Raw genomic sequence first — 15,930 nt, 5'->3', positions numbered from 1 at the left:
TAATGAATTTAATAAAATGTGGGTGTGAGAAGTAGTGTGAACAGGGTAGCTCATAAAACAGGATTTTTTCTTAGTTTTCCTTTGAAGTACCCAGTTCCTGCATTTTAAAAGTTGGCTGATGTTTGGGGAGCCCCTCCAAACTTTTTAGAAGCATCTGATACAGATCAGCAGAAAGGTTAGTGTGAAGGGCAAAAAGTCAAAATAGAAGTTTAGTGTGAAGAGCTGCCCTCTGGAAGATAACATCTGTAAAGTTATTTTAAGTCACAAAACTAAAGCTCTGGATTGAAGGCCTGAAATATTATAAGTACCACACATGAAAATATTTATTAATTTTTATAGTGCTCCTTTTATGTTTCACTATTTCTAATGTCCATCAATATAACGTTGCCATTTTTTGATTTTTTCTAACTAGCTAGTAATTAAAATGGGCACAAACAAGAAGAATTTATGAAATACAACAGCAACCTTGGCTGAAAAGATTCGCCTACAAGCCCTAGACGAAGACCACATTGTTTGTACAGTATGTGGCACATAGAACAAAAAGACAGTCCCTGTCCCAAGAGGCTTACAACAATCTAACTCACCTAATATAAATGTATTAGCTGTATATATCAAATCCTCCCATAAAAATTAAATCCTCAGTGGGCAACTCCTGTTAGGATGTTTCTAGGCCCCATCAACTGCTATCAGTGTCAATACTTTTGATAATCAAGACAAATAAATGTTTGTACTGAACACAGATGTCAATAATTATGTGGCACTAGACTTCACCACAATTGGCTGACAATGCCAGGCAAATAAAAAGAACTTGGTGTCCTTCAAACCAGTTTAACACATTGTGACAAGCCAGATAATTCTAAACATTTATTTGAAAAAAAAAATCACAAATAAGATGATGATGTTTCCCATAATATTACAGGGTTTATTGATTTATGCCCAAATTCAGCAAGGAATCTAAGTATATACCTAACTTCAAACAGATGTGGGACTATGCCAATGCTTAAAGTTAGCCATGTACTTAAGTACCCTGCGGAATCAGGGCCTTAATAAACTGTGATTAACTTAAACACCTGGTTTGGCATGGGAAATAAATATGACTTTTAAAATATATTAGATATTTTGCATTTCTTAAAATAAACCCACTTGAAAAGCACATATAGTGCTCTACAATCATATTCACAATACCTGGTAGTCCAGGTGAGCCTCTCTCTCCTTTTTCACCTTTTAAGCCTGGTGGGACATGCAGTTCCCAGGAGCCTGGTTCGCCTTTCATACCTGCTATAAAAATATTGCCAGAAAATGAAATGCATTCTTAGCAAATGAAAGTTATTGCAAAGTATAATTTTCAAATATGGTATAACAGATACTGTGTTAGTGATGGACAAACCACAAAAGTTTTGGGAAAGGATTCTAAACACATGGCTGTTTATTCAAACTTAGAGGCTCCTTTCCCTTGTTACAAGCTTCCTCAGCTTTCCCCATAACTGTTTAATGGTTACTGATGCCTTCTCCCTTCCCATGACATTTCAAAAGGACTGCCATTTCCTCTTTGCCTCAAGAACCTGAAATAACCCCTTTATAAGGCTGTCTCTATCTTGAGATCTCTCCCCGTCTTGAGTGACCCGGGCCTGCCTGAAGTAAGCCAAAGCCAGAGAGCACCCCAGCTGAGATATCTTCTTGATGATCCTAAGAGTACTGTAGAGAAAGCACTATCAAAGGGTAAAGGTGTATCTCCAGCAGGCTTAATCACTCAGGCACTTGAATTTCTTATCACAGAGCAATAAATAATGACTTCTGTTGAGGCCAACAAAACTATTTATAATTCATTGCTTGTGATAAGTGAGTGTGACTAATGGGAAAAAAACAATATTCTTTCAGATAATATAAAACCTTTTAGCAAGATTTCCTTACCAGGTGGGGCAGGAGAGTGTGTGTGTGTGGGGGGAGGGGGTAGACCTGCACCCAAATCAATGTTGAGTTTGCGTCCTCTCTTCCATGTATTTGCTCCCCACCTCCAGTTTCAATTGCAGTTCTACCCTGTCAGGTGACTAGATAACATGGCACTCTTCTTACTCAATGGATCTGATACCAGTGGGTGACATTCATTCCCACATAATGGGACTTTTCAGGCTGGATTCCCCACCACAGTGCCCCTTATGTAGTCATTTACACCTGAGCAAAGTGGGTGTCAAATAACTCCATTCTCATGTGGTTGCATTTTACAGCTACTTTGCCACGTGTAAATGGCCACACAGGTGCAAAGTGCAGTGTTCCTATGCTGAGTGCAGGAGGTATGGCAGTGAAGTTCACTCCTGAAATCCAGAGACAAGGCATGGGGCTACAGTGCAGTCCTCTCCGTGGCCATTCTTCACAGTTCCAGTTTATGGGCTGGAGTAGCCATTGAAACCCTACACTCCAGTTGTGCAGTGTATTAGTGCCACTGGATCCATATTAACACAGATCCCATGGCCTCTTTTATAATTTACACACATTGCATCTGTATCTAAGGCTGGTGCAGAAACCACCTCTGTCTTGCTTGGGCCCTGCCTGCATGGCTGCACCCATGGTCTCTTCCCGTGCACACCCAGAATAGTGTTTAATGGGGACTGAGGAATCACTGCAGGAGCTGGTGGGGAAAATGCATTCCAATGCCTTCCCTTTATGGGAATATTCATCCCCTTGAGAGGGTCTGCAGGGAGGGTGGATCTCAGCCTTTGGGGATTTATATTATGATTTGGACCAATTTTAATGCCCATTGGGCACAATTAATGGCTGTTTTTAGTTACACTCATGGTGTGCAAGATTCAAAGATCAGATTAGCAATGCAAAATGCCATGGGGGACAGGAGTTGAGACTCTTTTTGGGAGCCGAGATGGAAAGGATGGGAACTGACTCAGTGGAATGTTCTCCAAGTACAAGGCCCCTGTCTGCTGCCAAGAGGGAGTAGTGCCAGCAATGTGGCTGGAAGGGGCTTAGGCCCAGAGACTAAAGTCTGTTGCACAGTTTCCTGTTCATTGCTGGACTCTACAGGTTTGACATTCCTTCCTCCTCCATTATCCCTGAAATCCCTCTCCACTAAGGGGGAGTGACTAAAGGAACCCCACCAGTGATGTTTGCAGAGCTTCCTGGCCTAATGTCGCCTTCCCAAGGGCATTTCTGCAGGATGGTGCAATATGTACCATTTCCTCCCTATTCATCTGTCTCCCTTCACCATTGTTTCCCTCCCTGGGGATGTCTACACTGTATAGACACAGCCAAGCTAGCTTCGATTTAGTTAGCTCAAATAATAATAGCCATGAAGCTGTGGCAGCAACAAGTTAGCTGCTCAAGTACATACCTAGGGTCCCATGAGATTTTATGAACTGGCCCATGCTGCTGTGGATTCACTGCTATTGTTATTCAAGCTAGCTAGATCAAAGTTAGCTGAGGTATGTCTACACCTGCTGCAGTCACACTTCTGTTTGCAGTGTAGACGTACCCTCTGTCACCTCTCTCTCTCTCTCTCTCTCTGCCTTGGAACATTATCTTCTCTTCAATAGGGCTCACCTCATCTTCCTACAGAGTGAAGGGAAGGGGAGAATTTCTTCTGTCTCCCCAGAAAGGTTCAAACACTCTTTCCCTTGCAAGTGAAAGAGGTTTTGGTGGTTTGATCTCTCCTTTTCAAAAATCTCTTCAGGGGTAATTTGCAGTGCTCTAAGGAGGGGTTGATCCTGTCTATGATATTTACTTAGGCACAGATCCACAAAGGGACTTCGGAGTTGCCACACTTAACTTTTAGGTGCTTAGAAAAATCACAGGAAAAACACTGCAATCCACAAAGCTTGAGGCCATGTCTACACGTACAGTGCTGCAGTGGCGCAGCTGTTCCGATACAGCTGTGCTGCTGCAGCGCATCTGGTGAAGACTGTCTATGGCGACAGGAGAGAGAGCTCTCCTGTCGGCATAAACCCCATTCCTCATCCCTGTGAGCAGCATAAGCTATGTCAGCTGGAGAAGCTCTCCCACTGACATAGTGCTGTGCACACTACCACTTATGTCGGTGTAACTTATGTCGCTCAGGGAGGTGGAATATTCACACCCCTGAGCGGCCTAAGTTTTGCCGACATCGGCAGTAGTGTAGACATAGCCCGAGCTAGGTGTCTGTGTTCCCAATACACTGAATGGGGAGAGATAGACACTTCAAACTGCAATCCATAAATCCAGTAGGCTAGGTGGGGAGCAGCCTAAGCTAGCCAGTGGGATATGCTGACCAGAGGGATATGTGCTGAGTCCCCCCATCTCATGGAGATAGATGTCCCCTGGTTCAAGTCCCCCCTCTGCCTGTGAGTACTCTAACCACAAGGCTATGAATTATTCTGATACAGGGTTCCCTCAATCTCTCCTATTGAAGTTGTTCCACTTTAATTAAATAATTAAATATTAATTGGGCCAGAGATAGCATTAGAATGACTAGAGCCCAGTGGTGAGAGCACTCACCTGAGAAGTGGCAGGTCTCTGTTCAAATATCTTCTCACCCTCAGGAAGAGGATGGGACTTGAACTGGGGGAGTCTCCCACATCCTGGATAAGTACTCTGACCACTGGGCCAAGGGTTATATAAGAGGCCCTTCCTCCTTCTCCTCCCACACTGAGCTGTGAGGGAGGAGAAGGAGGAACTTGCCTGAGGGGCCTGATCTGGTAGACATGCTCAGAGGCTGCCTACCAGGTTGGGCCCCACATGTGACTTAGGAGACCCAACACCTCTCTTCGTCCAGTATGTGGATCACTCCCAGGCTTGGATGGGAGATAGGTGCCTAGAGTGAGGCAGCAGTGGGTATGCCCACAGGCAAAAAACTTAGATATTGAATGAGTTCAGGCACCTACAGGGTTCGGTGGCCGCTGAGTGAAAGTTTTGTGGCTCAGAGTGGTGCCTAAAAACAGGACTTAGGTACCCAAGTACCTTCATGGATTACACTGTTGATGCCCAAGCAATGGGACTGGAGCTCTGATCATAGGCAGGAGCTTCCCACTCTGACTGGCTGACCCAAGGGAATGTTCTATGCCTTTCAGAACACACACAGTCACCTCTGAGAGAAGTGGGACCAGCATACATCAGGCAGGAGTTGGGGCTCTTCTAGGCTGGCTGAATTGGGAATCAACCAATCCAGTTTTCTTCCCATAGGAATAATTTCAGGTTAGACTTCGAGTTTGCTGTTGAGATGTTCCCAGAGCACAGGAGGACTGATTGTGTGACTGCATATTCCGTACAGTTCTATAGCCGATTATGACAGAGAACACATAACAATGGGACTGCAGCCTCACTCCACACGGCCACATCTATGTGTCTTATCCCTGGTCAAGAGATACCACTTCTGAGAGAAAGGATAGTTCAGTTTCATGGCTCATTCACTCCTTGGCCTCTATGCTGAACACTGCCAAGAGGGTGCTAATTTGTACCAACAGTGTTGATGGGTTTTGGGATATGGATACTAGTTTAATAAGAACACGATTGAGACTACAAAATCATTTCTTATGGTGTAGGTCGCCTAATAGCCAAGAGATGGCTGAGACTTTTGGTCACTACAACTAGGGTCATATTTGATCCAATACATTGCTACAAGAAGTAAAAAACCCAATAGTTTACCATAAATGTTAGCTTCTTGGTTTCCAGGATGAGCAGTGCCAACCTACACACAAAGAAATAAATTCAGAATATTATCTATACAAATTATCTTATACTTATACAGCAGCTAGCATAATAGGGCCCTGATTCTGGCTGGAGCTTTTGTGTGCTATCACAGTACATATAATTAATAGTTTAAGCTGTATTAGTCAATTTGCCAATGTCCAAATATTAGTCAGTTAAGACTTATTCAGTATTGTGCGTTCTTCAACATGCAGCATGCTTTCAATGGGCTGTAAAACATGCATTTTTGCAACATTAACCAAATTCTGTATTCAGTTATGCTAGTATAAATCCAGGGTAACTCAATTCAAGTCACTAGAATTACTCTGGATTTTCATCAGTGTAAATGAGAGCAGAATTTGATTTTTAAGATAACAGATTGTGGTTGCAGTGCTTTTCATCAACTATTAACACAAATCAATGGATGCTTATCTGCAGCTTCCAGGTGCATAAAAGGCACTTGAGAGAAAGAAAAGTGTGATCCAAGCACGAGACTGGGAGCCAGGAACTCCCTAATTCTATTCCTGCTGTGGAACTTATTGCCTGCCTGTAAAACAGGGACAAAATAACCTACCTCCTAAAGATATTGAGAGGATTAATTAATGTTGGTACAATGCTTTCAATGGATAAAACATTACATAATGCTAATTATTACTATTAATATGAATTGCATCCTAGTCATATATTAAAAATTCCACCGTGCAGCTGCTGCATGAAAAGAACCCAATCCTGCAACACTCACTGTTAGGAGTTAACTTCAGTGGGTCTATTCGCATGAGGAATGCTTGCAGGATTCAGTCCATGGTTCCTTACGAATACTCACTTATACAGATGTGTAAAGTGGAGTATTTGTAGGTACAAATTGGGGCAGTTTTATGTCATTCACAAATATAGGGCAAAGCTATCTTGCATATTAAGATGCATGAAGAGGCACTTAGAACCACACATTTCTTTTATCTGGGCAGTCATTAGTGCAATTAAAATATTTTCTTTCTACTGTTCACTGATTTTTAACCTCTGTGCGAATGAACTATTCTTGCTCTCTAAGTGAGTTTCTGTCATTTTAACGGTTGCACAGAAAATAATTGCGCGGCATTGGTGAGAAAGTTGGCCAATCCGTAGAGCAATTCCTAGCAGAGCTAATGAAAATAATTTCTTATAAGAAAGTTATACGTAAGATGGAGAATTTATGGATGGAATAAAAGAGATAAGAATAAAATTCCTAAAACAAGTAGTTAAAGCCTCATAGAAACTTAAAAACATCTTGTGGTCATTTTTCTGTGTCTGAGTTCATAAGTAAAGTTAATATGGAAAGGTTTATAAAACCAGTAAATATATTTTTCTTTAAAGGCAGGAGAGAGATTATTTTCTTATTTTATACTTATTGATACTGATTCTCATTGTATTTATACCAATATAGATCTGGAGTCTCTCCTCCAAAATCAACCTAAGTAAACTGGGGTAAGTGAAATGAGAACTGGACCCACTGTAAAGTGTTGAGTTATAATATGATGTACTGTAGCCATGGATGATGCAGCCCTCCTGCACATCAGGCTGATGGGGGAGGCATAATGGCTCTCTAACAATATGTCTACACTGCAGTTAAACATCCGTATCAGCTGACTCGGGCCCATATCAGCTGACTTGGGCTTGTGGGGCTTGGGCTATGGGGCTGTTTAATTGCACTGTAGATGTTTGGGCTCAGGCTGGAGCCCAGGCCTCTGGGACTCCAGGATGGGGGACGGTCCCAGAGGGCCAGCCCAAATATCTACACCTCAATTTAAAGCAGTGTGGCCTAGTGTATTGGGTGCTGGAGTGAGACTTACGAGACCTGGGTTCTATTCCTGACTCTGCTACTAGCCTGTTGGGTGACCTTGTGCCTCAGTTTCTCCATCTGTAAAATGAGAATAATGATAGTGATCTCCTTGGTAAAGTGCTTTAAGATTCACTGATGAAAAGCATTATATAAGTGCTAGGAGGTATTATTTGGTGGGGAGGGATAGCTCAGTGGTTTGTGCACTGGCCTGCTAAACCCAGGGTTATGAGTTCAGTCCTTGAAGGGGCCATTTAGGGAACTGGGGTAAAAATCTGTCTGGGGATTGGTCCTGCTTTGAGCAGGGGATTGGACTAGATGACTTCCTGAGGTCCCTTCCAACCCTGATATTCTATGATTCTATGAATTAAATAGCCCAAGCCCTGTGAGCAGAGTCAGCCACCAGTGTTTAACTACAGTGTAGAAATACCCTGAGGCACAATCCTTTCCCACATCCCCCATTGCTCATCTACTCAGCCCAGTGACTATATGCCACAATATGGCCTTTAGGAAAGCTCTAGTATGACTCAGGCCTGTTCACAGTTTATTACGAGAGGTAATTTCTGTGATTTATTTAAACAAAAAGTCTCTGAGGTCCTCTAAACCTTAGTGCCACATCAGCTTCCCAGACATCCTGGGTGAAATCCCAGCCCCATTGAAGTCAATGGAAGTTTTGCAATTGACTTCAGTGGGGTCAGGATGTCACTCCTTGAGTTTTATGAGGCAATAACAGTTGGCATGTGTGACCCAGGGAACCCCTCAGTGCCAGCTGGCAGAGGGCACACCATAGTGTAACTCACATCAGGCCCGATACACTCATTGCCCCAACCCACCGTCGTCAATCTGATTCTAAAAGGTGTCTGTAGCGGGGTAGTCACCCGCTCCGGATTGGAAGGGGTTAAAAACAGCCCTGGGAAAGGGCTGCCCCAGGGAGCCAACTATGAGCAGGCTTGAGGCAGCCAATCAGGGCCCAGCTGGGCCAGTATAAGAAGGGCTAAGGGAGGAGCTGAGTCAGTCTCACTACAGCCTTGGAGTGGGAAGGACCTAGCTGCCTCGGAGCAAAGGGTACCTGGGGCAGAACAGTGCTGGGGAAAGCAAGAGGAGCTGGGGAGCTCCAGCCTGGCAACTCCCCAGGCTGAGGTCTTGTTAAAGGCTAAGTAGGTACTGGGGCTGCAGAGGTGCAGCCCAGGGATAGGCAGTGGCAGCTGGTCCAACCTCCTTGCCAGTGATGAGTGGCCCGGCCACTACAGACTGCAGTCTGCCTCCTAGAAAGGGGGCTAGATGATGACTGGCAGTAGCCACTGAGGCAAAGTGGGCATAGAGGGTTGGGGGGGTCCTCTAGGAGGGGACACCCAGAGCATGGGGACTGTCGTGGGGCAGAGCCCCGAGATAAGAGGGCACCGGGGTCTGGGAAGGACACGGGCCTTGAGGCAGGAGAGACACTGGCCAGAAGGGGCGCTCCGAGGCTGGAACTGACCTAATTCCCGGACCACCTGCAGGAGGCACCGCAGCGGTGAGTGCTCAACCTGCTACAGTGTCACCTAAAGGTGTTGTATGCAAACTGGTATCACGCTGGTCATTAATATTACTGCCTGGTGTAAGTATGGGCGGAGTGTAAAGAATTATAGATGTGCGATAGAAATATCTTCTTCAAATGTGTCTGGCAAGCAGTGCATAAGCCTAGTCTGTTCTAGACAAAGGAATGTTGTTTCACCTGCTTGACTGTCTCTCCAGTGTAAATTGAGCAAGGTGAGGACAGAAACAATGGTACTGCATTTACATATAAGGTAGACAGAGCCACCAAACTAGCAAGTCGAAGAGAAGATAACACAATAGAACAATCACAAAGGGGGATGGAGGCTGTATCCCACGAAGACTTCCTGGCCCTTGAAAGAGAGACCATGGACTTTGGGAAATAAAAGCAGAAACAGAAAGTCATTTGTGCATCCATCATCTGAGGGCAGAACTCTTGAAATCGAGAAAGATGGATCCTTCAACCAAGTGGATTGAAGTCTCTGGGAACTGATTATAGGTGAGGAAACCTACTTAGTTAAAGACTGTAACTTGAAGTTAGTTTTAGTCACCAGAAACTGTGGTTTGTTTTGTTTGTAACCTTTCATGTTTCTTTCTCTCTTACCTGAAATAACTCAAACCTGTATTCTTTGTTAATAAACTGAAAAACAAAACCATCTCAGTGCTGGTTATGAAAGTGAAGCATGAGTCTTCCGCTAACCTAACCGGCTGATGAGGACTCTGTCTCTTTGCAGGCAGCAAACTTAACTTCTGCGACTGTCCAGTGAGAGGGACTGGACACTGCAAGGAGACGTCTCTTGGGAATTGGTGTTCACTGTTACCTGCAAGGCAAGGTTTAGACTGGCAGAGTCCTGAAAATTTTGCTGGCAAAGCAGACAAGCTGGTGTGTCCAGGAGCTGGCACACAGCTGGGCAACAGCAAAGCTCACTCTTGCTGAGAAGAACAAGTAACGCACTGGTTCACAGTTCTGGGTGACTTGAGCAAGATGTCATAGCATGTGAATGGAACAATTGGAATGTAAGCCTAAGTAGGGCAAAAGAAGATTGTTTGTTTGTTTGTTTGTTTGTTTGATGTATGCTCTGCGTGTCCTGGCATTCAAAGAGACTAGACAATTTTATTCTGATTGTGGACTGAGAGGTATTGTACAAGCAGTAAAAGAAATAAAAGTTCCCCCCACCTCCTTTAAAAAAAATCAGTAGAAACACATCTTTCTAAGGACAATTCTTATTCTTTTTAAACTCCCTTTGTCTCTAAACTTTGTTCGACTAACAAAATAACAATGTTACAAAGCTTTAAGCCAAAAGTTTACAATGTTGTTTATACCTCTCATGCATTCTACAAGGCATTCATCGTTGAGAATATAAAATACTCTGTTATCTTAAAGTCTTGGTCCTACTTTATCGTGTACATTGGACATATGACATTACCAAAGCAGATGGCAAAGCAGAAGTAGAGATTGAAGAGAACTAAAACGTGCACAGAGGTATGTTTGTGTCACTTGTTCTTATGGCCATGCACTTACATATATCAATGTAATTTGGTAAAAGCAGGGTCTGTATATAACTTACTGGCATTTTGCAGTGGGGTCTGGGAGAAATTGGGAAAACTGTCTATTCAAAATGTGGAGGAAAATGAATTCAGTAAATAAAGATGATGATGATGATATAGCAACTAAATATTCAGATTTAATAGAAGATGACAGGCAAAGGACCCGCCCACAACACAAAAATCTCCTCATCCTGAATGGATTTTCTGGGTCATATGTTAAGAATGCTCTTGCATGGTGTGGTTCTGCCAGCAGGTTTTGGCCTTTGTGGATGGGGCAAACCCCTTATATAAGAGTGCTTTCAACATCTGTGGTCAGGCGGTTCTGTCCTATAGCCACAAGCTGGAAATCTGCCTGCAAACCTGTGCGATCTGAAACAATTTCAAGGTTTCACCTTACAACCGATTTCAAGAGCTGTGCACTACTGCAATGGCAGCAGGGCACCACAGACCAACAAATAATCCCTCTAGGTACTTACTCCTTTGATGTGAATTACAGCCCCTGGAGGTCCAGGGGGTCCCGGGGGCCCAGGCAAGCCAGGAGGACCCTGGGAAGGCAAAACAAGGGGGAAAAGACATTTATTAGAACCTTTCAGTTAGAACCTTTCAGACTGCAGTGCCAGCTGACAGAAAAAGGGCATGGGCCAATCTGAACATGGAGCCTTGTGCTAACTGGCCTGAAGGGAGGTTGAGCATTTTCTTTCATGTACAAATTTTTACCTGTAAAAAGAAAATGTGGAGTCTAAGATTTGACCCACAATATTTAATAGACAGGAGAATTGCCCAAGGCTTTTGCTTTCAGAACAAACCAACCAACCAATCACAGAATTATATAAAAAAGCTCCATTCGTTCCCCAGAAAACTCTCTCTTTGGATTATCCAAAGTGCTGAGACATATACAATTACAAATTGCACTGTTCAAATGCCATTCAGACAACTGGACATTTAAATGCAGAACATCTGTAACATAAATCCTTGTCCTAAGGGGAGAGATTCTGAACCATTCAGTCATGTAGCCTTTTATGTTATTTAAAGTGAATTTTGTAATGTGGTATTATGCCACCGTGGGTTTGGCTCTGACAGCTACAGTTTTAAGCTTAACAGTGTGAAAGTTACCTTTGCTACTTGCTTTAGAGTTAGAGTTTTAGGAACACATAAAGACCAAGGGTAGTGACCACACATACATTTACAGGTACAAAGTTTAGTTTAGTTTATAAGTAAGTTATGATTACCCAAGCATATAGAAATTCTATAGAGACCTATGCACAAGTTACAAACATAGTTATACTTACATTCTTAACAATAGTGTTAGGGTTTGATGGGTCTCTCATGCTTGATCATTAGTAGAGGGATGATTCTTGCTGGAGTCTCACATAGGGAGCTCAATTTTCCCATTTTGGGCATCCCTTTTTATAATGTGATTCTGTTTATATCTACCTTCTGTGCATGTTCATAAACGTGTCAACCCTCTTTTCTTTTATTGGTCTGTGTTCCCTGGAAACTTAAGGGACCCCAGTTTTCTATAGACTGTGTAAGTTACCTTTGTTTTTATTAGCATTGACGCACAATCTGTATTCCATGGTTTAAAGACATGTCAGAAACAGAGACGCCTTTACAGTATTTTTATGATCTAATAGTAATCTTTTGGGTAATTTTGCACAATATTACCACTAGGTACCCCTTTTTCCATAATTTTAGGGCACTGAGTTATTTTTTGGTCATTGGCTTGAGTTATTACTTCGTGTCTCCAAGGCCTAAAATAGCTAAGCTAAAGTCTTGCAGGCCTCAACCTACGGGTTTTTGTGTTTTAGCTTGTCTTACTTATGTCTAATACTTAGTTCCTTTAAATACTGATCAATTTTAGACTTTTATAATCCTACAAATTCATTCTAATTAACATAAAATGAATATATGTAATATCACATATTAATCATAACATTACACAATAAATGAATAATAAACTAAAATCATTGGCTACAGTCAGCACACTACACACTCAGGAACCGCACTATTAACAATGGGCTACTGCACTGACATCAATGGATTTATTTTGGATTTACACCACCCTAACTGAATGTGGAATCTAGTCCAACCTATAACATTGAATGCTATATCCATGTGGAGGCCCTGTGTCCATACACTGGGTCTGGTCCCTGACGGATCCCCAGCTCCCTGCTAGCACTGCTACATTGGAATAACACTCTTCATTAGGGGTCTAAGCAGAGAACATACTACAGGCTGTAAGCAGGGATACAGAGGGGCATAATGGATGAATGTGGGAAGAGGAGGAGAGGGCAGAGATTCTGAACCTGTCTGCTCCTCTAGCTGACTTCTCTTTCCATCTAAATGAACGACACTTTGATTACACGTTGGCTAACACATGAGAACTCAAATTATTTAGAACAGTTGCACCTGGTAATGAGATCCTCTCATCTGATAGAAATGGCACAAATTCATAGAATTTAAAGCCAGACGGGACTATTAGGTCATGTAGTCTGATCTCCTATATATCACAGGCCATAGAATTTCACCCAGTAACCCCTGTATTGAGCCCATTAACTTATGCTTAGCTAAAGGATGTCTTCCAGAAAGGCATCCAGTCTTGACAAAGATTTCAAGAGATGGAGAATCTAACATTTCCCTTTGGTAATCTGTTAATCACTCTCACTGTAAGAGATCTGTGCCTAATTTCTAATTTGAATTTGTCTGGCTTCAGCTTCCAGCAACTGGTTCTTGTTTTGCATTTCTTTGCTTGATGAAAAAGCTCTTTAGTACCTGGTATTTTCTCCCCAGGAAGATACACTAATCAAGTCACTTCTCTGTCTTCTTTTTGACAAGCAAAGACATTAACATAATCTGCACTCATATCTATTGTACAGGATTCACACTTGTGATTTCAACCTGGTGCGGAATATTTTTTAAACAAGCCACTCCAGAAGGGCACTTCATAAATACAATAGAACTCATTTAAAATACAGTCAATTGAAATATAACAGATTCCACCAACAGTGTAATGAACCGGGATACTATTTCTGATGTGAACTTAATCATATAAGGTCTTTTGTACAATATTGGTATTGATTTCTCTAGTAAAGCAACAGTGTACTGTGCTGGTGTACACAGAGCACAGAGTGTGTGCATGTGTGGTGGGACTACCTGCACCTTGTCTTCCCTAATAGCATAGTACTGAAGTAGCTGCACTGTTATTGGTACTAAAGTAATACATGTACCAGTACTAATTTTTCTAGCATAGACACATCCTAAGATGGTACAAGAACTCTGATACGAATTACTATGCCAGATGTCCTATGGAAATGGAAAATGCTATTCTGGAACTTTTACTTAAGCTGAGTAGCACTTGCTGACAAACTACTTGCATGAGTGCTACCCAGTGTCAATCAGGATTGCAGAATCAGGATTTTTGTTTATCAAGCTCAAAACCATTTTTGAATTCAACAACTGTAGAATATTTAGCATGCAAATCCTATAGGGCTCAATCCTGCACACACTTATCTGTGTAGTGTTTGTAGTGTCCCCCCGACAACTTGTGGTAGCAAGCACTACCAGGTGGGAAGTGTTTGAAAGATGAAGCCCAAGATGGGCCTAACTGAGCCACACTTACTTACTATGAGTAGCACTTATGTGAGTATCTCACTGAAGTCAATAGAACTATTCACACAAGTACGTACTGCTCAACTGGAGTTAGGATTACAGAAATTGGAGCTGAACTATTATTATTTATCAGGAGAAACAGAATGATCATGTTAGCATTTCTAGGTATTGCAAGCTGTTTTTATTCCTAGAATAGATTCATATCTATTAGCCTCAACACGGGATTATATTCTTGTTTACAATGAATTTCAGTACCACTGCAGAACTTACATATAATGTTACACCCCGTTCACCTTTTACACCTTTCAGTCCATTCAATCCTGGGCGGCCCTGAAATGAAGAGAAATGTTTTAGTGTCTGTACAGAAGTAAACTGCTATTTTTATTCCATCTGAAAGACCCTAACACGTACAGGTCGTCCAGGAATACCAAGTTCTCCCTTAGGTCCAGAAGGTCCTACTGGTCCCTGGAGAGAAAATAGAAAGAGCGTGATTAGCTGAGAAAAGGAGTAAAATTTAAAATTTTCTATATTGAACATGATAGTGACTCATGTTTTGGTTATTCTGAAAGCACATCGATGTGTTTTTAAAAAAGGTTCCCTGTTTGCAGACTAATTCCTTTCAGCAACTATTCTGAGAGTACAGATGTGAAGCAGATAGGCCTGCATATAAAAACGGAACCCCAAGATTGTGATCTTTGGAGGGCAAGGTTCTTTGCTCTCACTGTCAAAGTCTAAATTTCACCCAGATTTTGTGTGTCCAAAATGTTCAAAGCTGAGCTGCCAAGTACCCAAGAATAAAGGGGAACTTATAAGCATCGGTCTATAGAACAGGAACTGTCTCTCTCTGCCTGAGTGAATGTATGATTGGTCTTTTCCTATGATTTCTATGCCAACTTTCTGCTAGTCTTGCATTTTTAAAATTATTTTTGAGTGGGGACTTTTTAGAATGATTAAAAAAATGTCTAGACTGACCTCAAATGTCTCAAAAAAACCCATAGACCTTGTGACTGGATATATTTTTCAATCTGTGGACTTTCCAAGTGCAAAACTACTGGAATGGGGGGAATCTTTGTTTACATAAAGGTGACCTAATTGGACCCCAGTGACCATGGCTGCTGGTGATTGCTGAACACTGGCCAGGTGATGTCATCATGCCTGACAAAGAAACCCATGCTTCCTCCACACTCCCAGCTGTAGAGTCCAGCAACATGCAACTTCTAAGTGTCAACTTCCACAAGTAAAAACCTCTAGCCAGCAACAAGTCCATCCACATAAAACAGCAGAGTTGAGAAGACCACAGGCTAACCTTTTCCACCAGGCTGAATGAAACCTCAAGAGTAACCACCACCATTCTGTATATGTAGCAACTTTTGGATTTTCTTTTCTTTTCCAATTTGTATTAGCAGAAGGACACCTCTGCCTTAGCATTCATGCAAATGTTTTTAACTCCAGCAAGTGGCTGGTAGTGAGTGAGTGTGTGTGTGTGTGTTTGAGTGCAAAAGTGTGTGTGTGTGTGTGGATAGAACCCACAGAATCTGAGAATGGTACTGTGATGGCCCCGGGGTGCCACCTGGAACTGAGGTACAGCTGCGCTCTCTGTCTCACCAATCTGGGTTCCCTCTTGCACTGTGACATTGTGACAAGCTGCAAAGCCCTCCAAGCTTGCACTCACACCAACATCCATCGATAGGGGCCACACCCAGCTGTGTTCATAAATGCTCTGGCCAGCCACTCATGAACCCACATAAAGAAACTTCAACCAA

The 15,930-nt window shown here is 42.5% G+C and overlaps 1 protein-coding gene across 2 annotated transcripts in view; it reads right to left on the bottom strand.

Moving 5' to 3' along the window:
• COL15A1 (collagen type XV alpha 1 chain) overlaps positions 1-15,930 on the bottom strand; it is a gene marked incomplete in the record, with an annotated part of 278,369 nt that overhangs the window by 21,349 nt on the left and 241,090 nt on the right. The window contains 6 exon segments of one of the 2 annotated variants that reach the window (XM_034761429.1): positions 1,186-1,278; positions 5,623-5,665; positions 10,579-10,620; positions 11,035-11,103; positions 14,438-14,497; positions 14,579-14,632. In XM_034761429.1, coding sequence (XP_034617320.1) covers positions 1,186-1,278; positions 5,623-5,665; positions 10,579-10,620; positions 11,035-11,103; positions 14,438-14,497; positions 14,579-14,632 — 361 coding nt within the window. 2 annotated transcript variants of the gene reach the window in all.

Source organism: Trachemys scripta, chromosome 2 (assembly GCF_013100865.1).
Source record: "Trachemys scripta elegans isolate TJP31775 chromosome 2, CAS_Tse_1.0, whole genome shotgun sequence".
Taxonomy (NCBI): Eukaryota; Metazoa; Chordata; order Testudines; family Emydidae; genus Trachemys; species Trachemys scripta.
This window is presented reverse-complemented; position numbering and strand designations above follow the sequence as displayed.